Below are 25,416 nucleotides of genomic sequence, written 5' to 3'. Positions count from 1 at the left end.
GTGGGAGGACTGGTTGAGCCCAGGAGTTCAGGACCAGTCCAGGCAACATAAACGTAGCGAGACTTCATCTCTACTTTTAAAAAATAAAAATAAAAGCCTGTTGACTCTGCTACACTAGCTGACATCCACACGGAGATATCCAAAAATGCTACTGGAAAATCATATCTGGCACACTTAGGGAACAGATGATTAAGAATAGAGATTGAGATTCAATCATTAACAGAGGGTGAAATGATCCACACTTTGAGTAGCAAGGCTCTAAAGCACCTTCCAGACTTTCAATTCTATAATTGTCCAAAAATAAGGGAAGGTTGTTGACAACATAATAAAGACTCTGGGGGTCCAGTGGAAATGGAGTTGAAAGACAAAAGATTGAGATTGGTAGAATGAAAGTATAAAAGAATATCCTTTGTCATTGAGATCATTAGAGCTGGAGAAATTCTTCCTATATATATCAACAACGTTTTATTTTAAAAATTTGTTTGTCTGTGAAAAGGGGAATGATGAAAATAAGAAAAGAAATGCTTTAGGATACTTAGTCCCACTAACAAGATAATGGTATAAACAAGTGATTTAACAATAATGTAATCAAAAAGCCAGAACTCTGAGAGTAAATAAATATTCAGACCTTCCTATGACACCTTATATCATGAATACTTTCCTATAGAAGTTTGCTTATTTGCATGAAAATAGGCATTTGTATATGAAATAGGATACATCTAGACAGCCAATTTATTCCCTTAAATAAAATAACAACCTGAGCTGCTTTAAGCCAATATTTGAAAACACATCAATGATTCAAAGTTAATATAGAGGACTTTAAGAAAAGAATTAAAAGCCTCAGGAAAAATCATACTGCCAAAAGTAGAACAATAATGAGCTGAAGTTTCAAATTTTGTTCTTGTATTAGTTATGGCAGTTAGGCAGAAACATTGCTCAGAGTAAATTTATTTCAGTGCTGCTAATAGTCAAATGTCTTTCTTTTTCAGTCTCTGCACATTGCAAAATCCCAGGTCCTGCAGGTGCCCTTCTTTAGGTCAAACAACCCTATGAGTCCACCCTCTCTTTCACATGAATCTTTATTTCTCTGCTTGCTCTGCAGTCAAAAGTGGTCACAACCATCTTGGCAGTCTGGATCATCAGATCATTTCTGCTTCAACAGCTGAGAGTCCCTCAGTGCACTGGGACAGATTCAGAGAGCTAAATAATTATTCCCTACACTAAAAAATACCATTTATTGGACATTTTTAATAAGAAACAAGTGTGGATCTCAGCTAGCAAATGTAACTGTGCATGAAAAGCCACACTTTTAAATTGTTTTTAAGTCAACCTAAATTGGACTCTGAGCCCTAGTTTCTCCCCGCTGGCAGGAATCCAAATTTTAATCATTTGTGCCCACTTCCCCTCCCTTCCCCCTGGGTTGTAAAATGTCCCAACACCAAACTACTTATTAGTCATTAGTTCACATTGTTTACAGCTGAGAAGTCCAGTAACCCTTGAGTTACAACTGAAACCACCTTTGCAAAAGTTATAACAATGAGAAAATTATGACAGTGAAAGAGATCTAACAAATTTCATCTTGCTTTTAACCTCCAAATTTCCCTTGATCATTCCTCAGCATGGGCCAAGCTAACTTTGGGAGAAATTTATTTTATAGTTTAAATGGTAATAGCCCTTCCCAAAACTAAACCGTCTTTGTAAAACTAATAAAAGGCCACCAGGTTAGGAGGATGAGAAGAGCCTTAATTCTGCTAAGATATAACAGTAGTTAAATGATTACTAGCCATTATTCCAGAGGTCACAAGATTTTCAGCTTCCCTGATTACTAGAGACTAAGTATATTACTCCATTTTCACATTGCTATAAAGAATTTCCCTGAGACTGGATAATTTATAAAGGAAAGAAGTTTAATTGACTCGTAGTTTTACATGGCTTGGGGTGGGCCTCAGGAAATTTACAATCATGGCAGAAGGGGAAGCAGGCACCTTCTTCACAAGGCAGCAGGAGACAGAAGAATTAGTGAAGTGGGGACAGTCCCTTATAAAACCATCAGATCTCATGAGAACTCACTATCATAAGAACAGCATGGAGGAAAATACCCTCATGATCCAATCACCTTCCTTCCTTGACACATGAGGATTACTTGTCCCTCCCTCAACATGTGGGGATTACAATTCAGGATGAGATTTGAGTGGGGACACAGAGTCAAACCATATCATTCCAATCCTGGCCCTTCCAAAATCTCATGTCTTTTCACATTTCAAAACCAATCATGCCTTCCCACAGTCCCCTAAGTACTTAGCTCATTCCAGCATTAACCCAAAAGTCCAAGTCCAAAGTCTCATCAGAGACAAGGCAAGTCCCTTCTGCCTATAAGCCTGTAAAATCAAAAACAAGTTAGTTACTTCCACGACACAAGGTGGGTACAGGCATTGGATAAATGCTCTCATTCCAAAAGGGAGATATTGTCCAAAAAAAGGGGGCTGCAGACCCCATGCAGTTCTGAAATCCAACAGGGCAGTCATTAAATCTTACAGCTCCAAAATGATCTCCTTTGACTCCATATAAAACATCCAGAGCACACTGATGCAAGTGGTGGGCTCCCATAACCTTGGGCAGCTCCCTTTCAGGCTGGCAGTGAATGCCTGTGGCTTTTCCAGGCACAAAGTGCAAGCTGTTGGTGGATCTACCATCCTGGGGTCTGGAGGATAATGGCCCAATTTTCACAGCTCCACTAAGCAGTGCCCCAGTGGGGGTTCTGTGTGGGAGTTCCAACCCCACATTTCTCCTCTGCACTGCCCTAGCAGAGGTTCTCCATGAGGGCTCTTCCCCTACAGCTGACTTCTGCCTGGACATTCAGGAGTTTTCATACATCCTCTGAAATCTAGGTGGAAGTTCCCAAAGCTCAATTCTTGTCTTCTGTGCACCCACAGGTCCAATGCTACATGGAAGCCATCAAGACTGGAGGCTTACACCCTCTGAAGCAACAGCCTGAGCTGACTATGGCCCCTTTTATCCATGGATGGACCTAGAGCAGCTAGGACAAGGGACATCAAGTCCCTAGGCTGCATAGAGCAGGGAGTCTTGGGCCCGGTCCACAAAACCATTTTTTCCTCCCAGGCCTCTGTGCCTGCGATGAGAAGGGCTGTTGTGAAGGTCTCTGACATGCCCTGGAGATATTTTTCCCATTGTCTTGGCTATTAACGTTCAGTTCCTTGTTGCTTATGCAAATTTCTGCAGCCAGCTTGAATTCCTTCTCAGAAAATTGGGGGTTTTTTCCTACTTCATGGTCAGGTTGTATATTTTCCAAACTTTTAGGCTCTGCTTCCTCTTGAATGCTTTGCCAATTAGAAATTTCTTCTGCCAGATACCCTAAATTATCTCTCTCAATTTCAAAGTTCCACAGATCTCTAGAGCAGGGGCAAAATGCCACCAGTCTCTTCATTAAAGCATAGCAAAAGTGACCTTTGCTCCAGTTCCCAAGAAGTTCCTCATCTCCATCTGAGACCACCTCAGCCTGGACTTCGTTGTTGACATCACTATCAGCATTTTGGTCAAAACCATTCGACGAGTCTCTAGGACCTTCCAAACTTTCCCACATCTTCCTGTCTTCTGAGCCCTCTAAACTGTTTCAACCTCTGCCTGTTACCCAATTCCAAAGTCGATTCCACAGTTTTGAGTATCTTTATAGCAGTATCCAACTCCTGGTACCAATTAACTGTATTAGTCCATTTTCACACTGCTATAAAGAACTTCCCTGAGACTCGGGAATTTATAAAGGAAAGAGGTTTAATTGACTCACCTCCTTAACTGCTCAATCCAATGGGCTCTTTCCACTCCTCTGGCTAGGATGAACACATAAGAAAGAGAAATATCAGAGGAAGCTCTCTTTATTCTAGCAGAGATGGCAGAGAACAGGGCTGGTTTGTAAGAGGAGAAGGGAAAAGGATGTGTCCCTGTGAATACAGGAAAGGCAGTGAGGGTGGGGGCCAACTTAGGTAAGTTTGAGGTCATGAGGTCAGCAAATTGTGGCAGTTGAAACCTCAGGGCCTCATCTTTGTATAATACAAGACAAGATTATCTGCCAAGTTATGGAGTGGACAGTGAGTTTGAGGCATGAGGCAAATATTTTAGTCTTATTTAGTTTATTTGTTCTTACACATAAATATACAGTGACCTCACTTAAATTCACTCATTAATTCTAATAGTTTGAGAATTATTTTTGATTTGGTAGATACACAGTCATGGAACCTACAAGTAATGAAAGTGTAGAAGCAATCCTTCTGCCTCAGCCTCCCAAAGTGCTGGGATTATGGTGTGAACCACCATGCCTGGCCCACATATAGCTGTTTTTTGTTGTATAAAATTAAGGTGTACAACATCATTTTGTACAGGAGGCAAAGATTTTAAGGTGTACATCATGTTGTACATCTTAATTTTATATAATAAAAAATACCTACTTGTGGGCCAGGCTGAGGTGGGTGTATCACTTGAGCTTAGGAGTTCGAGACTAGCCTGGACAACATCACTAATCCTCCTTCCTCAGCCTCCCAAAGTGCTGGGATTACAGTTGTGAACCACTGTGCTCAGCCCCATGGTCTTGTTCTAACCCATAAGTTACAGCTCAGAATTTTGAGTATCCTGATTCCACATTTTCACTCAGAAAAATATCCAGGTTCCTAGGCCCTTGTTGCCATCATGAGGAATGTAGACAATCTAGGCAAGGATTACAGGAACTGAAATAAGACTGAGTATAAAGGACAGAGTGAAGGAACCAGCCAGGCCTATACAAAGGCCCAGGAGTTCATGGTCAAGGTGTATGTAGAGCTCTTGAGCTACATGAGTAATCTAGTGGTAGGTACCAGAGGAGTGGAAAGAGCCCATTGGACTGAGCAGTTAAGGGGGTAATATCAATCAGTTTGATGAAAGCCATTTCAGAGGAGTGATAGGAAAGGAAATCTGATTGAAATGGGCTTAAGTGTTTTTAAGAAGTAAGAAATGGATACAGCCATTTTAGTCTGCTTTTTTGAAAATATGACAGCTAGAGGTGATTTGGGAGTCTGCCAAGGCTTGTTATAGTTTTTTTTTTTTTTTTTTGAGGTAACAGCAGCTTGAGTGTCTTTAAAGGCTACAGGGAAGGAGCCAGGTTGAACACATAAGAAAGAGAAATATCAGAAGAAGCTCTCTTTATTCTAGCAGAGATGGGAGAGATGGTTTTTAAGAGAAGGGAAAAGGATGTGCCCCTGTGAATACAGGAAAGGTAGTGAAGGTGGGGGCCAACTTAGGTAAGTTTGAGGTCATGAGGTCAGGAAGTTGCAGGAGTTCAAACCTCAGGGCCTCACCTTTCTATAGAATAAGATAAGATTACCTGCCAAGTTATGGAGTGGACAGTGGGTTTGAGGAATGAGGCAAAGATTTTAGTCTCATTTAGTTTATTTGTTCTTGAATATACAGTGACCTCACTTAAATTCCCTCATTAATTCTAATAGTTTGAGAATTATTTTAGATTTGGTAGGTACACAGTCTTGGAACCTATAAGTAATGACAGTTTTATTTCTTTCTTTATAAACGTTGTACCTCATTTCTTTTCCTTGCCTTGTGGCATTGGTTGCAGCTAGTTTTATACTAATTCCTTGGCAGGGGAGTGCCATACCACACAGAGACCACAAATTCCGGTTCCATACCTTGTATGAAGCAGGTTTGGGGTCTCAGTTTTTCATAGGAAACTTATTTTTCTTCATCCCATACCACATCTGGGACAAGATCACTTATTTCCTAGCCCTTTGGCAGAGTTTTCTAGTTACCCTCACTAGAAAACTTTGTTTCCTAGATGGCAGCTTTGGTCTGGGATCCTAATTCCAGCTCCCCACCTCCCACACAGCCAAGGCCACCTCTCTTGAGTGGTTGGGCCTAGCCTACTATGGTCCTCTTAGGGTGCCAGCCTGGGGTTGCCTTCATTCCTTGCAGTGGCAAAAAGGACTTAGTAACCTAGATATTTTTCTAGGTTGTGGGTGTTCAATGGTAGCCTCTATATCTGATGCTTGCACCCAGTCTTTAGGGCCACCCAAACATCAGCTTGGGAGCTATGAGTTCGTTTCTTCTTACTGGCACCTGGCGACTTCCCTTTCTTATTTCCAGTTCAGCTCTGAAATTATACCATTTTAACCAACACTGTATTGAAGTGGAGTGGGCATTGGGTCACATTGGCTCAATCTGCCTTGTGCTGGTTCCTTCATGGTGCAAATCTACAGATCTAGATGGCTTTCTTCAAGAGCCCTCAACAACCCAGGTGGAAAGATAGAGAGAGCAAAGGTTATATTTATCTCAGTCTGGGCTTTGTACTGTGGACAAGATAGAAAGACAGGGATGGGATGGCATTGAGGATAGTGGCAGGAGGATGGTGAAGTGATGTACTATGAAATCTCCACTGGAGAGGGAAGGAATTGAGTCCAGGAAGGGGTTAAAAACCTGAGAGAGAGGGAAGGGTAAAGGAATTGTGCAAATAAGTTAGGAGAGCAGATGTTCTAGAAATAAAAGAGTGTGGGAACAGGCAAGCCAGGAGACAGTGCTCAGAGTGGGTGGATAATGGAACATAAGCCTTAAGAAGAAGATCATTTCCAAAGGGTGTCCAGATCATGGAAATTGATTACCAAAGTGTAAAGCAAGCGAAGCCCGCTGGAATTGGATCCTGGCTGGTGATGCTTCAGATTTCCCCTGCCCTCTATCTTAACTTCCAGACTCTTAGGTCAACCATTTCCAATCTTTACAGTCATCTATGAAAATGTGATCTTAGCTAGAAGTTATCAAAGGATGATCCAGAAGCCCCCGAAATCAGTGATGCCTAGAAGCTAGGGACATGAACTTGGGAGTCAGACTGCCTGAAATTGCATTCCTCCCTGATGTGTTTCCCTTGGACAAGTTCTCTAACACCTCTGAACCTCAGTTTCCTCTTTTCTAAAATGGGGATACCAGTGCTGTCTACCAGATACGTCTACCAAAATGTCTATCATTTTGAGGAGTAAATGAGATGATACGTGTAAAGTGGTTGTGTCTGAACCTGGCACATAGGAAACACTAAGAAAACATCAACTGCTACACTTGGAGGTGAGGAAAGTGGTATTGCAGAAACACCACCATTTCTTTGGTTTTTACAGAAGAAAGGGTGATTCCAAATACTTCATTCTTTCATTTAAATAAAAGACTTCCTGAATTCAGGAGGTAGAAGAAATACAAAAAGAAACAAACAGAAAACTAATAAATAAATAATAAATAAAAGACGATTTGTTTATTTGCAATTTGAACGAAGTCACTAAAATCTGGTGTTCACACCCTAGAATTTGTCCTTTATCTGCGTTTCGTGGGGACTCGAAGCCTCCTATATGGGCCTTGGCCCCATCCCTAGGAACACAGCAAATCCCTTCTGCACATTTGCACGTGCTGATAACATTCCCCCAGTTTTGAGGAAAGATGCTTTGTTTTGCCGCATTATCAGATATCTTGAGGTTGGTGAGATTTTCTCTTGCTGTTGTTCTTGCTTTTGAGTTATAAATTACCATTTGGCTTCATCGACATCAATTTAAGTTGGGGAGGGTTGTCTGGATAACTCTGTAGTGGGCAGTGAAACATTTTGCAGCCACAGTACTGGGAGGCCATAATGTTCCAATAAATGGATATTTAAATGCATAATTCCTTACCACCATCCTGGTGTCTCTGCAGATACTGAAAGGAAATTGTCATTTGGAAAGGCTGGCTTGTTTGAGACATGCTAATCTCCCTCCATAAACACTGAAGAGCATATACACAGTGATTTTCTACGTCACATATTTTGCAGACTTTTAACTTGGGAATCCTGTACTAAATAAATCGGAAAAGCCCAGGCAGGTCAAGAAACCAAGGGCGTTAGGTACCTCAGTGACAAGGTCACCTCGATTCTTCCTGAAACACAAAGACCACAAACATCCACAGTCACCTGGTGGCTGAGCTGGGCTTAGAAGTCAGGTGCTGTGCAACTTGGATGGAATTGGAGGCAATTATTCTAAGTGAAGTAACTCAGGAATGGGAAACCAAACACCATATGGTCTCACTCATATGTGATAGCTAAGCTATGAGGACGCAAAGGCATAAGAATGACACATTGGACTTTGGGGACTCAGGGGGAAAGGGTGGGGGGGTGGAAAGATATAAAATAATGCACATTGGGTACAGTGTACACTGCTCGGGTGATAGGTGCACCAAAATCTCAGAAATCACCACTAAAGAACTTAATCATGTAATCAAACACCACCTGTTCCCCCAAAAACCTATTGAAATTAAAAAATTAAAAGAAAAAAACAGATAGCAGGAGACACTGCACAGTAGCAAAATATCTGCTTTCTGCATTTACTCCAACCTGAAACTACTAACTGAATAGCTTTGAAATCCATTTACTGCCTGGAGGTCTCTCCCAAGGACAGCCTTCCCCATTTCAAAAACTCAAACAAAAATTCCACAATAACATCAAATATCCATTTGGTTTTCATATTTCTCTGAATACTCAAACTTATTTTCAACAATTGGCTTATTTTGATAGGAACCAAAACCCACAATTTCGCTGATTGTGATATCTCTAAACTGCCTGTAATATATTGCTTCCTTTTTCTCTTTTTTTTCCTTCTTTCATTTATCAAGAATACAGAGCTGTTCGTTCTACAGAAATCCCTCCTTCTATATTTTGCTGATTAAATTGCCATGGTGCTGTTTAACATGCCCCTCTGTCCTGTATTTCCTGTAAACCTTTGATTAAATTTGGAAGCTTGAAAAAAAATGAAAGAAGTCAAGTGCTGTGGATCTCAGTCTAGTGCTCCTGCATGTCCCACTTAGTAGCATGAACTTGGAGCTGAGTTGATCTGCAATGTCTCATCAACATAAATCATGGCTTGGTGAGTAAAAACCTCAAGGGCAGACAATTTTGTATTAAAGAGTAAGACCTGGAGAATTCAAATACAAGTCTATTCTACTATATAAATTAGCCAATTTCGTAATAGACAATAGGAAGCACTACTTTTCATTGCCTGTCTGAAATTAGGAAGTCTTTTGCAGCAGTACATTTTGTTTAGAGCAAAATATATTTTACTGTGCACTCCCAGAATCATGATCTCATTTTCCAAAGTGTTAGTACTGAAAACATAACCAGCTGAAAGAAATTTATCCCTTTACATAAATTAATTTTGCAGACAATTTTTATGGACACCTCCCTAACACTAAATGAGATACATTTATGCTTGCAACTACAATTTATCTGGGTTAATGGGCATTTTTGCTCTCTGAGGGGGAATTTTAACCTTCTGTCAAAGCAAAGGGACTTTGGAGTGAGCAAATATGTCGAACTGTCCACAAAGAAAAGAACCAGAGAAATCAGTTCAAACTAATTCAAGGCAAGGGGGAGGTTGCCATCTGTAGGAAATCTTTTGGGGCTCTATCTCCAGACTAACCCTGTGTATTGTCTCCTGCCCTATAATCCCCTTGCCCTCCTACTTAGCAATGCCTTTGCTCGTTGTTCTAGTTGATATATCTACCTATAGAAATCAGGAGTTCCGCCAAACAATCAACTTTCCTAGAAAGTTCTCAAAACCAGGTTGTTCAATGTAGAAATGCTTCCATACCAATTGGTAAGTAACTGCTTCTCCAAGCCCCTTTGAGTGCTCCCTACCACACTAGCGTGACCATCCCAGCCCTGAAAAGCCCCAAATGGGTGCTGCCCAGGCACTTGGTGTCCATTGGCCTTCAAGCTAGCCCACTACAACCCCGTGCATCAGCATCCATCTTCATGTATCCTCCTAGCCAGAGAAGGCTCAATCCCCTGCTAGGGAGATGCTACTCCAGCGGGCAATGTTGGCATCTACTGAACAAATGCCCAAGTGTCCATCTGGTCTCCAAGGCAGTGGCCCATCATTGCAAGCTTGCACTTTCTAGCAGTTGCCCTTGCATGGCCACCTTTGGAAATTACATCCTCCACACAGTACCAGAAAGATTATTCTATATTTTGAATACCACCTCTGATTGAAGGCACGCTCACTATTTTATTTTCTCCAACATATTTCATTTTCATTGAATGTAACATTGTTATGTCTATTTTCTTCAAGGAAACATGCAATCTCATTTCCTCACCCCAACATGAAAAGTCCACATGAACCTTCTGAAATGACTCATTTCACAGAAGAATCTGAAATTGCTCCCAATCTCAGCAGTTCTTCCCTATGCTTGCATTTCAATTAAGATGAATGTAGGAAAGTGCCCCCCATCTCCATCTGCCAAGGAGAAGGAAGAACATGCATAAGCAGTTTACTTTTCTGAGTTCTCTTATTTTTCTCCCTCTAACCCTCATTATCTACAATACTGTGAAGAAAAAGTTGACTTCATTAAATATATTAATAGAGGAAAGTGGAATGAAATAAATAATAAGCCATCAGATGTTTAAACGAGACCAAGCTAGTTTTATTAAAGACAGTTTGCCACACAGATTTAGGCAATTATATGTTTATATGATTGTTTCTCTTCTCTCTATAATTCTCCCTCTGGTTAGACATTATTGTCTGTCATAGACTATGGCTAAATATCATCTTTTCCCACCTTGCTTTTCCCTTAAGCTTCCTAATTCTTAGTGTTTGGCTTCATAAACTGCAAGATATTTCAGGAATATAGATGTTAAATTATGGCAGAAACACCATTATTTGGATTTATTTCTTGCCTGTTGTTTAGTGCTTTCTATTTCCTGCTATTTCTCTACTTTCTTCTTTTTAAATTCTTTACTTCTTTTCTTTTAATTAAGGCTTTCTTTCTTTATTCCTATTGGTTTGGAAGCTATAGATACTATTCCTTTAGTAATTTTTCCTGGAAATGGTAATATTTTAACATTTGTATCTTGCTTAACAAAGTTAAATTAAAATATCTCTATTCTAGAGCAATATAATCCATAGGATTTTTTTTTTTTTTGACACAGGGTGTCACTCTGTCACCAAGGTTGGAGTGCAGCGGTGCAATTGCAGCTCACTACAGCCTCCACCTCCTAGGCTCAAGCGATCCTCCCACCTCAGCTTCCAAAGAAGCTGGAACTACAGGTGCAAGCCACCATGCCCTGCTTTTTTTTAAATTTTTTAAGAGATGGAGGTGGATCTCACTGTGTTGCCCAGGCTGGTCTCAAACTCCTAGGCTTCAGCACTCCTCCTGTCTCAGCCTCCCAAAGTGCTGGGGTTACAGACATGAGCCGCTGTACCTGGGCCACAGGAGGTTTCTTTTCTGATCATCTCCACTCTTCTTTTACATTGCTTTGGATCAGCACTTTAATTTTGCCTCACTTCTGTTTCCAAGAGTTAATATTTTTATGGTTATTTCACATTGTCAGTATTTTTGATTTGCCCATCTGTTTACCAATTTCTAATCATCACTCCTTCTTGCATCTTACTCAATTCTGGATTCAACTTACTTCTTATTGAAGTACATACCTTTGTAGCTTTTTCAGTGAGAGTATGTGAATTGTAGATTTAATTTTTATTTCTCTGAAAAACATTTCTCTTTGACTTTCATTCTTCTATGATAGTTTAGTTGCATATAAAATTCTGGATTGCTGGGCGCGGTGGCTCAAGCCTGTAATCCCAGCACTTTGGGAGGCCGAGGTGGGCAGATCATGAGGTCAAGAGATCGAGACCATGGTGAAACTCCGTCTCAAAAATAAATAAATAAATAAAATTCTGGATTGATCATAACTTTATCTCAGCAGGACAAATATTCTACTATATTATGACTTCTTTTGTTGCAATTGAGACATCTGCTTTCAATCTAATTGTCTTTCTTTCCTAGGTAACGTATTTATTTGCTTTTTCCTCTCTGGTTCCTTTTAAACTTTTACTTGATTTGCCATTTGACCACTATGTGTCCTCACATGGATTTTTATTTTTTTAGTTTTTTACCCAGAACCAACTCTGGAAAATTTGGCACCATTATCTCTTTGAATACTACATCTTCCCCATTCTCTCTCTCTCTCTCTCTCTCTCTCTCTCTCTCTCGCTCACTCATTTCTTCTTCTGGAACTTTTCCTGGTTATATATTGTAGAAGTTCTCATTTGCTTTTCCATTTCTTTGCTTTTCTTCCTTTTATATTTTTCATCTCTTTAACTCTCTGTGCTAGTTTCTGAGAAATTTATTCAGATCTATATTTTAGTTTACTGATTCTCTCTTGAGCAGTGTTTAATATGCTATTAAAGTCCATTAAAATTTTCATTTCAGGCCGGGCGCGGTGGCTCAAGCCTGTAATCCCAGCACTTTGGGAGGCCGGGGCGGGTGGATCACGAGGTCAAGAGATCGAGACCATCCTGGTCAACATGGTGAAACCCCGTCTCTACTAATACAAAAAATTAGCTGGGCATGGTGGCATGTGCCTGTAATCCCAGCTACTCAGGAGGCTGAGGCAGGAGAATTGCCTGAACCCAGGAGGCGGAGGTTGCGGTGAGCCGAGATCGCGCCATTGCACTCCAGCCTGGGTAACGAGCGAAACTCCGTCTCAAAAAAAAAAAAAAATTTCATTTCAACAAACATATATTTTAATCCTAGAAGTTCTATATGTCTTTTGCAAATCTGCCTAGATATATAGGGACTTGTGTTTTCAAGTATTTTTTTATGTCTTAGATCACTTCTTTTATAATGTTTATCCAATCAATAATTCTATAATCTGAAATTCTTGGGGTTCTAATTTTGCTGCTTGTTGTGTGTGCTAACTCTTGTTCTTCATGGATTACTGCTAGTTTTTTAAATTTCGGATTATCAGCTCCTGTTCAGAGTGATTTTTTTTTTTTTTTTTTTTTTTTTTTGAGACGGAGTTTCGCTCTTGTTACCCAGGCTGGAGTGCAATGGCACGATCTCGGCTCACCGCAACCTCCGCCTCCTGGGTTCAGGCAATTCTCCTGCCTCAGCCTCCTGAGTAGCTGGGATTACAGGTACACGCCACCGTGCCCAGCTAATTTTTGTATTTTTAGTAGAGACGGGGTTTCACCATGTTGACCAGGATGGTCTCGATCTCTTGATCTCGTGATCCACCCGCCTCGGCCTCCCAAAGTGCTGGGATTACAGGCTTGAGCTACCACGCCCGGCCCAGAGTGATTTTTATCTGTGATTACATGTTGCTTAGGTTGAAGATGTGGTCCTCCAGAGAGTTTTCATCAGGAACCCCAAGATATTATCAGCTTGGACCACATTTCTTGCCTATTTCTTGAGTTGGGGATTCCCTTTTCATATAGGTAATGTAAATTCAAGATCCAAATTACAAGAAGGCATGCCCATAGTTGCAAGTTCTCAAGTGAATTCATTTCCCCACAGAAGACAAAAACACGATAGACAAATTTCCTTATTGTCTCCCATGACAGTTGATGATAAGAGATTATTTTCTCATCAAACTTTCCTTGAGCTCTTCTAGAGTTCCAGATTTATGACAGTGTCTCAGTTCTATCTCCCTACCTTGAGTCATTTCAAAGCCTCCTCTCCTGTCCCTACATGGCCTCTAAAACCCAATTCCTATGGTTCCTGGGACTGGTTACCCCTCTCCCCAACCTTCCCAAGAGGATTCAAAGCTTCAGTTTCCATTTATCAGTCTTGGGATTGAGGAATGGGTTGGTTTCTCTTTATTTTTGCCCTCTCTCTCCCCCAAAGATTTCCTTTACTTTCCTGTGAACTCAGCTCTATATCCAAAATGAAGCTAGCTATAGATTATTCAGCACTTCCATTTGTTTTGTATTGGGAGGATTGTTTGATCCTCTTGCTTGCCATGGTGTCATGAGTAGGTCTTTACAATTATATGTCATAACTGGGTTTTAACTACAATATTTGTCTGAAGAAGAAAATAAAATTTACTCGCATTCGCATTGGTTCTGGTCCAAATGATATTTCTCTGCCTTAAAAAGAGTTTTGCATCTAGAAGAATATCAAAAGATAGGTACTGGGTTGTGCATTTGTCAATTATACGTGAGAGTAGCAACCTGGAAAAATGATTGACTCACCACATTAATCTGGTATAACTAGAACTTTGTTCTTCTGGGTTTTTTAACTCAATATGTAACATGTCGAAAATATACATGGTTTTCTGACACCCAGATATTAGCATAAGGACCCTTTAAAAATAATACAAACTTTATTGCTGAGCAGTGTTTATATAGTACAACTCCCTGTTATGTCACAGGTAAATGCTAAAGACTTGCTATCTCATTTAACCCTCACACAACCCTATGCTTAGACGTTGTTCCCATTACACAGTGAGGAAGGAGATCAGAAAATTTAACTAACATATCCAATCACTATGCTGCCTCAGGTTTGTTCTATTCTTAACTATCCTCCTGAGCAGGCTTGTGCCTTGCCCCTATTCAGACACCTGATGCCAATACCAAAAGGAACAGATACTATGAACAAAGATTGAAAATGATCTTGATTTGTGTACTGGAAGAAAGACTGTCTTTTTTCTCAAAATGAAGATTTCCTTGCAAATAAAAGTTCTCATTCACTCAACAAATATTCATTGACTGCCTAGGTTGAAGATGTGGTCCTCCAGAGACTGCCTGGAGGACTTTGTGCAGACACTCCACTATTATTGTATGCCAGACTTCTGATTATTAACTTAAAACTTAAATAGATATTACTCACTGGATCACTTAACACTATACTAAGGAGGGCGAAAAGAAGGAAAAAATGTAATCTAGAATATTCTCCTTAGTATAGCAGGAAACTCAGCTGGAACCTAAATTTGGTTCACCACAGAAATTAGGAATATTTAGGAGCTTGGGAGGTAGATTAGGGGGTCCTTGATGATGTAGAGAAATGTCTCTATAAGGAGCCTCATCCTAAGGAAAGAGATTCATAAGGAACAATTTGGGCACTAGACAATGGACAAAATAAGAGAAAGAGGCAGGTCTTCAGATTGTCTGGATTTACGATGTAGTTCCAGAAACAAGAGGCTAAAGCAAAGGAGCTAGCAAAACCCATGAGAGTTGAAATGCCAGGTGTCAATTGTGGCAGTTCCTTTCATGGGCAACAGAATCCACTGCTCATGGCTCTTGCAGTAAAGGGAGATTGTACCTTTGTAGGGCAGGCATGAGTGCCCTCAGCATGGGGCATGGGACTTGAGCAGCTTCAAGACAAGCATCAGTTCTGGCATCGTTTTGTTTTGTTTTAATTTTTAGTAATTTTATAATAGAATCAGGATCTCACTATATTGCCCAGGCTGGAGAGCAGCGGCTATTCACAGGTAAGATACCAGTACTCATCAGCATGGGAGTTTTGACCTGCTCCTTTTCCAACCTGAGACAGTTCATCTCTCCTAAGGCAACTGGTGGTCCCCCTCTCCCGAGAGATCACCATATTGATGCTGAACTTTGTGCAGACACTCCATTGGCATAGCACACTATAGCTCAGAACTCCTGAACTCAAGCCATCCACCCGCCTCAGTCCCCCAAGTAGCTGGGACTATAGGTGCACACCACCATGCCAAGCCTGGCCTCATTTTGAATGCCACCAACAGTGACCTAGCTGCCATTTTGGGTCTTCATACTAGCAGTATGAAGAGACTTTCCCATAGAAGTCTGGAGGAGGAGAGGAGACAAATTTAGGTGCCAGGGGGTGGCCAGTTCATGGAGCCTTCATGAGATACCTCCTTGAGACTCCCAAGACTACCTGGAAGGAGTTAGACCAGAGTTCCAACAGAGTGCAGGATGTGGAGGCTGAGCTTAGGTATTGGAGTGTAATTTTCTTCAGTTTATATTAAGTAAATTTGCCATTTTGCAGTATGAGAAGATTAAACAAGTCTCACTTTATGTGCAAAATGTGAAATGTCATAATTTTTTAAATTTCAGATTCTTATAATTCCAAAGTTACATGGCCAAGTGAATTTCATGCTGATTTATTCAATTGTCACATGGCACAGCCTTGTTAGCCATTAAACAGAAATAATGCTCCCATTAGAACATTCACATGAATTGTGTGGGTTTTGAATTACACAAAGTTTATGAGTGTTGTTGCTACTGTTTTAGCCTATTCAACCTCCAGGATGATGTGCCTGGGATGCCTGTGTTATATAAGCAGCAGAGACAAAAGAGATCAATGCATCACATATAGCCATTCTAATCAATGAGAAAAGTGTACTTTCCTTTCACTCCAATAAATTAATGCCTCATTTGTTGCAACATGGCATTTTCTCAGAGGATTCCTGAAAATAAATTAAGTAGGAGTTGCATTTTTAGGTTAGCTCCAACACAGATTTATCACCTAAGTAACCATTATACTGATATGGCTATCATATTTTTATTTTTCAATTCATTGGTGATTACAACAGTCTATTTTTCATCTCCCTATAGGCTTAATTCTGTCTGCCCGCTCAGAAGCCTCCTCTGGCCATAAGCAGTTCATGAGCCTTTTGTAAAGAATCTTCTGAAATAAAGAGTCCGGGCATGCTATAATGGATCTTTGTTTTTGTTTTTTTATGACAAAGGTAAATATAGTCATTGAGATGAGCAGGCTCTTACAGCAAGTTCTGTTTGTGAAGGAAAGAGAAAGAAAAGAAAAGAAAGGAAAGGAAGGAAGAAGAGGAAGGAAGGAGGGAGGGAGGGAGGAAGGAAGGAAGGAAGGAAGGAACGAAGGAACGAAGGATTATTTGAGGTTGCAGTGAGCTATGATCAGGCCACTGTACTCCACTCCAGTCTGGGCAAAAGAGCAAAACACTGTCTCAGAAACAAAATTAAAAAAAAGAAGAAACCCAGGTCTTGAAGGATGACCTAGAAGTGAGTTCCCTAGGTTTTTTCTTCTCTTTTCCTTCCATAGATAGATGGACAGACAGAGAGATAGGAATTTTTATATCTATAGATAGATGAATTTATTTTCTTCTATATATATAGCTCAAGCTCTGGGGTAACCTGCAACCCAGAATTGAGAGAGGGCACAAAGGTAGCTGTAGAGAAAGCCTCTCTCTTCAGTCATTGGGCCAGAGGTGGGCTTCTGCAGGCTGTTGCCCTTGGAACTTTCCCTGTCGTATGCCAGGCAAGGACCAGCAATGAAGCAACAGCAGGAAATCTCCAAATTTCTGAACAGAATTGCCTTTCTTGGGATTATAGAACCAAATCAAATAAAAACATTATTGGGCTGGGCGCGGTGGCTCACGCCGGTAATCCCAGCACTTTGGGAGGCTGAGGCAGGAGAATCACAAGGTCACGAGATCAAGACCAACCTGGCCAACATGGTGAAACCCTGTCTCTACTAAAAATACAAAAATTAGCTGGGCATGGTGGCGCGCACCTGTAATGCCAGCTACTTGAGAGGCTGAGGCAGAAGAATCGCTTGAACCCGGGAGGTGGAGGTTGCAGTGAGCCAAGATTGCGCCACTGCACTCCCGCCTGGAAACAGGGCGAGACTCCGTCTAAAAACTAAATAAATAAAAAACATTATGGACAGAAAATGCCATTAAGTCCTTGAGTTCTAAGAAGGCTCTTGGAAAATTAAAAACAAGAAAGAAAAGGAAAAATTCTTCGGGCTGAAGATAAGGATCAATCGTGGAAAAGTAAAAGAAAAGAATATGACTCATGAATTTCAGATACAAGATGAAAATGGATATTTAACAATTATACAAAAGATAGAATTAGGCATTTGCCGCATATGATGCTGAAAACAGAATCCCAAGTCAGCTAAAGCACACTTCTGCCTATTTCTATTTCTTTAGAACGGTCCAAGAAAAAAATCCAAGTACCCAACTACTGTACAATTTCAGGTTCCTTGCACAGAGTCATAAATCAAGCCAGAAGAAATTCCAAAAACGATTTAAACCTATTATCTGTTCCAGGAAAGAGCAACACTTAACTGACTCAAAAGAAAATTTTAAGGCATTTTGGAGGCACTTCTGCTACCTCCTTTATTCCCCTTTCTGATGCACAGCCCAGCTCAGAGATGCCAGCTGTGGCTCCTTAGTACCTAAGAGGCCAGAGAGAAAGGGGCATACACCCCAGCCAGTGTCATGGCCTGGGCAAGTCCTGAATTCTCCCTGTGATCTCTGCTCATACCCAAAGTTGCTCTCTTGAGGTCAGGCTTTGATGTTCACCTGTTCCATCTCTGATCTGTCCCAATTCATCCCTCTATGCAAAAATTAGTTCATTCACCACTTCCCATAAGGACCCATTCAATTCAAGAATTTTGTGAGTTTTAATATAATATTTTCAAGGCTTAAGAGCTTGCAGCAAGAGATCACATGTGAACGTGCAAGAACCTCTCCCATCTCTTATTCTCTCTTTTTGGAATCCTGTCTCAGTGTCTCCTCTTCATCCTGCATGGATGCTCTCCCCACTCCCCAACTCCAGATTTTAATTTATTCATAAAAGTGTCTCTCTCTCTCTCTCTCTCTCTCTCTCTCTCTCTCCCCCCCAACTTCTCTTTCATGCACAGTCATCAAGAACTTCCCAGTCACTACTGCAAGCAGGCAAGACTTCCAAGCAACTACAATACTCTTATAAAGAAGAACTTTGATGTATGAAATAATCTCTATCTCAGTCCATCTATCCAAGTAGGATCATTTCTGAATTTAGAGTCAATATCCCCTGGTACTGTTCTCACAATCCCTCACTAAAGTCCTTGTAAGGAGTAAGTTATGTAAAGCACTACCTGGTTTCTACATGCTGACATTCAGTTTCTACCACTGATAGGTTTTATGTCTTCTTCAGCTTTCTACTGCTTTTATTGCCTATGCTTCAGGTAGGGTTCCCCAAGAAGAAGGCAGTGAGACAGGCATTTGAATGAAAGTAGCTAATTTAGGAGGTGATCCCAGGAAGTTCCGGGAAGGGAGTTAGGAACATGAAACAAAAAACAGAGGAAGCCAATATAGAATGCATTTGTGAGAAATTTATCACTATGGGCAAATGGGAGCTTATCCTAGAGGGGATCTCTGGGAGGTGGTGTCAAACAGGCCTCTCCAGGTTCAAGAAAGCTGAGGTATTTATCCACCAACTCCTCCATCATTGGTTGACTGTATCCCCTAGGGGTCTTCAGGTGGTGCCACTTCTGACCCACCCTGCACAAGGCCCTCCTCTATAGCCAGAGAAAGCCCTCAGGCAGAGTTGCAAGTGAATCCAGTAAGAAGCCACTGGCAGTGATGGGCACTGAAAAGTTAAGTGCATCAGAGTGTGGGTGGTACACTACTTTCATCTGCTATGATGAATACCCTAGACCTGTTCAGCCTAGACTGTTCTCCTGCACTAGACCCTGATGGGGCTTTTCCCACATAATATCGAACTGGCATAAAAATTAACCTGCACTCCAATCACCCAGCTTCTTTTATTCTCTGGCAACAATTGTATAAGGATCCTTGTAACCTAGTGAGCATAAGCAGAGAGGGCAAAGAACATACATGTCAGTGAAATACATGTAATATTCATCACTGTTTGCTGACATGGTAGATGACATTTAATTCCAATGCTTCTTCCCGCCATTTTGACAACTTGCTTATCCCAATGAACTTTATCACTGTCATTCTGGATTTCCAAGAAAATTTCCATCAATCAGTAAAAGTTAAAAAAAAAATCCATTAGCAGGAAAGGAAATGTCTATAGAAGTGATATTGGATTCAGATACCCTGACCTCAGGTAAAGTGAGATTTCCAGTAATGCAGTATGATTTTTTTGTCATAAAGTTTTGATCTCAAAACATGATTTACTTTTATTTGAGTTTACATGAATGTTAGATAATGAAATGATTTAAGTAAAATAAAGTAATTGTATACGTGTCTTTCTCAGCTGGAGCCTTTGTATTTTTCACTCTGCCGTCTCCCATTCATTTGACAAACTACTTCAACATTCCCAACCAGTGTCCTGATATTTCAGTAGAAAGCAATGGTGTATACTGGAATGGAGGATGCTTAGGAGGTACAGGTGAAGCACTTTTATGGCCCCACCCAGTTCAGTTAGGCACATGGCCACCAGGTGAAGACTACATTCCTCTGCCTCCTGTTCAGCAATGTTGGCCATGTGACTAAGTTCCAGCCAATGAGCTAGAAATGTGATGTCAGCTTGTGATTTTTTTTTCATCTAGTGATCTTATCTGAGGAACTTTCTTCACAAGAAGAGCACATGTTTTGCCCCTTCTCTCCACCACCTTCATCTTCCTACATCCAGCTGATTAATATGTTGATATGATGACTCTAGCTTTATTTGGACCATTAGGATGAGGTCCATTGCAATGCTTCACAAGATATGACTTCACATAATGACAAATGTGAGAGAATGACATTCTTCTTCATTGGATGGAAACATTGTATTATTTCAGTATGAAAAATCTAAATTGGAAAAAATAGGCACACAAGCTTAACTAGCAGGACACTGGTTGTTCCCTAATGACTTAAAACAGGGGTCTCTCACTCTCTGTTTATACATTGTTTTATAATCCTCTGCCAAATCTTCTTGTGATTTTGTTTCACACATTGCTTAAAAAAAAAAAAAAAAAAACCAGATCCTCCTAGACCCTTAGCAATTTCCAGAAAATGGTGTTCTTAACCTTGGCCCACATTAGAATCACAGGTAAGCTTTAAAAAAGACCCATGCCCAGGGTGAATCCCAGACTACCAATTGGTGTTATTCTATGTAAGAACCTCTTGAGGCATTGGTTGAGTCACTAGCATTTTTCATATCACTCCAGGTGATTCTAAGGTACAGCCTGGGGTGTGACCCCCTGCCACAAAGAAGCCCCACAGCACCAGTGTGGCTAGAGCAAATATTTTGCTTGAATTAAAATACTAGACTAAAAGTTAATTATGCCATCCCTTCCCCGCAAACAGATCATATTCAGATTTTCCCATCACATTCTCCTACTTGCTTCATTTTAAAGTAAAGGTATTGTCACAGCCTGATGCCCCTCATCAAAAAAAAAAAAAAAAAAAAAAAAAAAAAAAAAAACAATGTGAACAGCAGGTGTTGCAGCAAAGGAAAAGTTAAATAATCTCAGGGCTGGCCAAGTCAGAAGAACAGGAAGAAATTTCTCAAGCCCATCTCCCCAAGAATTCAGAGACTAGGATTGTTCAAGGGCAAATAATCTCAGGGCTGGCCAAGTCAGAAGAACAGGAAGAAATTTCTCAAGCCCATCTCCCCAAGAATTCAGAGACTAGGATTGTTCAAGGGCAAATAATCACAGGACTGGCCAAGTCAGAAGAACAGGAAGAAATTTCTCAAGGCCATCTCCCCAAGAATTCAGAGGCTAGGGTTGTTTAAGGGCACTTTGGTGGGCAGGGGGATGGGGAACTGGAACAACTGATTGGCTGGGGATGAAATCAAGGGGTGGTCTAAAATTCTTTGAGCAGGTGAGTCAGTTCCCAGGAATGAGGGTGTTCTCAGGACCAGGTGGTGTCTCTTGGTCTACCAAAATGCAAAATCTGAAAAATATCTCAAAGACCAGTTCTTTAGGTTCCACAATAATGATGTTATCTATAGGAATAGTTGGGGAAGTTACAAATCTTGTGACCCTGGTTACGTGACTCTGGGGCAGTAAGCAACTTACAGGAAAACACATTAAGCAATAGCAGGTCATTGTTCAACTGTGCCTATTCTTTATCAAAGTCCAAGCCCCTACCATAATTTTTAACTTTGCCTTATTAATGCAGCTTCAATCCCCGGACAAGGAGAAAAGTCAGTTTCCCTTGCTTCAAAGTTCAACTATCCACTAAATTCCCCTCGTAGTTATCTTGGCCTCTATACTAGAATAAGCAAAACAAAAACATAAACAAACAAACAAAAAACAATTTAGCCGTGAGGTTAGAAGCAAGATGGAGTCAGTCATGTTAGATTTACCTCATTATTTATAATTCTACAAAGGCAGTTTTAGTATTGAGAAAAGAATGTTTTCCCAAAATAGTTCCCTTTCACGGTTTTGCAGTTTCTGGTTTAGCCCCCGTCTTCTCTAGATAAAACTGGATTTGTCCTTAGCAGGACAGAGGAGAGGTTAAAACAGTCAAGGAGCATTGATTCTTGGCCCTGAGTGGAGATCAAGAGAACAAATCAACGCTCTCCTTCCTTTCCGCTAACCCTAACCTCCTCCATCTCCATGCATCCTCTGTCCCAGATAAGGGTATCAGCTTTCTGGTGCTCCTAGAACCATTTCTGTAAGAAAATCCAGGTTATAAACAGGGGCTGCATCCCAAAATCTCACTAAAATGAGAAAAGAAAATAGATGCTAACACTGGTAATGTCTTGAGCCTTGTCACTCACTGGGATTCTTGCTGTTTGAGCGTACTCTCTCTCTTCTCTAAGCAACAAGGTGGTGGTGGTTGTGCTACTGTACCCCAGACCCTAAGTTCTTTGGCGCTTATATAGGTAGAAATTTGCATCAGGCCAAGGAGATTTTCTCAGGCAATGTTTGATAGGCTTCTGGCTCCAGCCCACAAGGGAGCAGCATACCAGAAAGGGATCCCGGGGGAATCACTCTTGTCATTTTAAGGAAGTTGAGGTAGGAAAAGGGACATTTAGGTGGGGTCCAAGCATGTTTAGGTGGTATATTAGTCTCTTTTCATGCTGCTAATAAAGACATACCCAAGACTGCGTAATTTATAAAGGAAAGAGGTTTAATGGGCTCACAGTTCCACATGGCTGGGGAGGCCTCACAATCATGGTGGAAGGCGAAGGAAGAGCAAGGACACATCTTACATGGCAGCGGGCAAGAGAGCTTGTGCAGGGAACTCCCATTTATAAAACCTTCAGATCTCATGAGACTTATTTACTGCCACAAGAAAAGTATGGGGGAAACTGCCCCCACGATTCAATTATCTCCACCTGGCCTTGCCCTTGACACGTGGGCATTACTACAATTCAAGCTGAGATTTGGGTGGGGACACAGCTGAACCATATCAGGTGGGGTCTTTTCTACGCTTGCACAGTGGTATGCCAGGCTCTAACATGCATTGCATGACCAGAAAATGGTAACCTTACTATGCAAAAAGGATGGTATTGCAATTTATTTTTAAATAAATTGTGCTGGTATAGTTTTCCATCTGAAAAGTTGTATCTCTATCTCAGATTATATTTTTTAAAATTCAAAATGAGGATGACTATTTTGTGTGTAAAAATATCAAAAATATCAGAATAAAAGAGGCAGATAAGACCCACCTTGGGCAGAGAGTTAAGTATAACAGTGAAAGTATAATGAAGAAAAAGTTGATGAAAGGTCAGCACTGGAGTCCATCTTGTCTTCAGACAGCTGAATTTGGTCAGGGCCTTATTGCCAGAGTATTGCTTCAGCAACCTCAGAAAGCATCACTCAAAGAGATAAATGGTTAGGTTCTTCCTTTTATAGTTAGGAATTCAGCCTGGTCAGCTAAATTAGGAGAGGTGTCCCTTCCTGCTACATGACTTGGATCAGTTTGTTAAGGGAGGCAAAAAGGCAGAGGAGGAATATGCTGGGACATTTGAGGCCACTGGGACCTGGGTTACTAGGCCACCTGTCTGCCAGAACTGAGTTTCTTCCCCATACCACCTCAGTTGGGGTAGAGGAGGATGTTAGAAGTTTTATTGTTGAGTAATTCTGGATGGACTTGTAATCCTGATTCACTCAGAAAATATGAAGATAATCTGATTCAAATCTCAAACCTGTTCTGCCATTGCTTTGCTGTATGATGAAATCAAAACCTGGAAAGGGGCATTGATATAAGAGAAAATGGTGTATAACCAATTCCAAAGTTACACTGAATATCTGTTAAATTATACAAAATTGTGCTAGATGCAGTGGTACACCCCATGTTCCAGCCACCTGGGAGGATTGCTTGAGCCCAGAAGTTCCTCCTGGGTAACACAGTGAGATACCATTGCTAAAAAAAAATTTTTTAATAAAAATTATATAAAATTGATTAACTTACTTTTAATACTTTTTCTTCTGTTCAACTAATCTTGAATCAGAGGCTTTCAGTAATCACAGAGCAAGATGAATTTCCATATTTAAAATATTACACTTGAAAAGTTAGAAATGTTTAGAATATTAAGTGATTAATTAAATGAGCACTATTTGCCTGTTTAATTACGTAGTGTTAAGTGAATATTACCTTCAGACATTCAAATAAAAGACATAAAACACTGAACATAAGTGCAGTCAAGTTTTGATTACCTATACTCATGGAAAAGAAAAGATGACCCAAATAATGGAAAACTAGAATATATTTCTGGAAGGAAAGATGTGTCAATTCTTCTAAAACTAATATATAAAAGCCATTCAAATCAGCGCAAAGATGAGAATTCTTTAATGCCTGAAATAATTTTCAAGTTCATATGAAAGAAATGTAAGAAAATAAAGCCAAAGAAAAATAGCAAGGGGATAATACACCTTTCCAGATTTAACACTTACTGTAAAACTTATTGTATAGTATCTGCATAGGAACAAAGAATGAAGAATTCAGAAACAGAATCAAATAAATATGGAAACTTACTATGCAAAAAGCATGGTGTTGCAATTTATTTTTAAATAAATTGTGCTAGTATAAATAGTTTTCCATCTGAAAAGTTATATCTCTATCTCACATTATATTTTTCAAAATTCCAAATGAGGATTACCATTTTGTGTGTAAAAACCTCAAAAATGTTAGAATAAAAGAGAATCAATGGGTGACCATAGAATGTGACCACCCTTCCTAAGCAAGACTCTAGTCCCAGTAAAAGCTACCATTGCATCTCACCTGGATTACAGAAAGAAACTCTGAACTGGCCTGCCCGCATCCACTTGCATTCCTCTATAAAAGATTCCCCACACAGGTGATCTTTAGAACACCCTGTGCAACTGGACACAGCTGGATCTCCTGTAGCTATGTTCTCCTTTCCATCCTTAAAGTTGTATATTTGTGCCTTTTCTCTTTTTTTGTTTTCTTGAACTTTTGGTCTTTGTTGAGTTTTTAAAAATTTTATCTTTATTTTCTATTTTGTTTTTATTATTGCTTTCTATATACTTTTATACCCAAAGGAATATAAACTGTTCTATCATAAAAACACATGCACATGTATGTTCATTGCAGCACTATTCACAATAGCAAAGACATGGAATCAACCTAAATGCCCATCAATGGTAGACTAGATAAAGAAAATGTGGTACATATACGCCATGGAATACTATGCAGCCATAAAAAAAGAGCGAGGTCATATCCTTTGCAGGAACATGGATGGAGCTGGAGGCCATTATTCTTAGCAAACCAACACAAGAACAGAAAACCAAATACTACATGTTCTCACTTATAAGTGGAAGCTAAATGATGAGCATATACAGATGCCTAGAGGGGAACAACACACACTGGGGCCCACTGGAGGGTGAAGGGTGGAAGGAGGTAGGGGATCAGGAATAATAACTACTGGTTACTGAACTAATACCTGAGTGATGAAATAATCTGTACAACAAACCCCTGTGACATGA

General features: G+C 40.3%; 1 protein-coding gene across 8 annotated transcripts in view; it reads right to left on the bottom strand.

Moving 5' to 3' along the window:
• CTPS2 (CTP synthase 2) overlaps positions 1-25,416 on the bottom strand; it is a 215,600-nt gene that overhangs the window by 39,612 nt on the left and 150,572 nt on the right. For 2 of the 8 annotated variants that reach the window (XM_021674816.2, XM_064364502.1), the window contains one exon: positions 3,803-3,845. The exons of the other annotated variants lie outside the window; for them this stretch is intronic. In XM_021674816.2, coding sequence (XP_021530491.1) covers positions 3,815-3,845 — 31 coding nt within the window. In that variant the 3' untranslated portion in view covers positions 3,803-3,814. The remainder of the gene's footprint in view (positions 1-3,802; positions 3,846-25,416) is intronic. 8 annotated transcript variants of the gene reach the window in all.

Source organism: Aotus nancymaae, unplaced genomic scaffold (assembly GCF_030222135.1).
Source record: "Aotus nancymaae isolate 86718 unplaced genomic scaffold, 86718_ANA_hifiasm-v0.15.2.pri h1tg000058l, whole genome shotgun sequence".
NCBI lineage: Eukaryota > Metazoa > Chordata > Mammalia > Primates > Aotidae > Aotus > Aotus nancymaae.
This window is presented reverse-complemented; position numbering and strand designations above follow the sequence as displayed.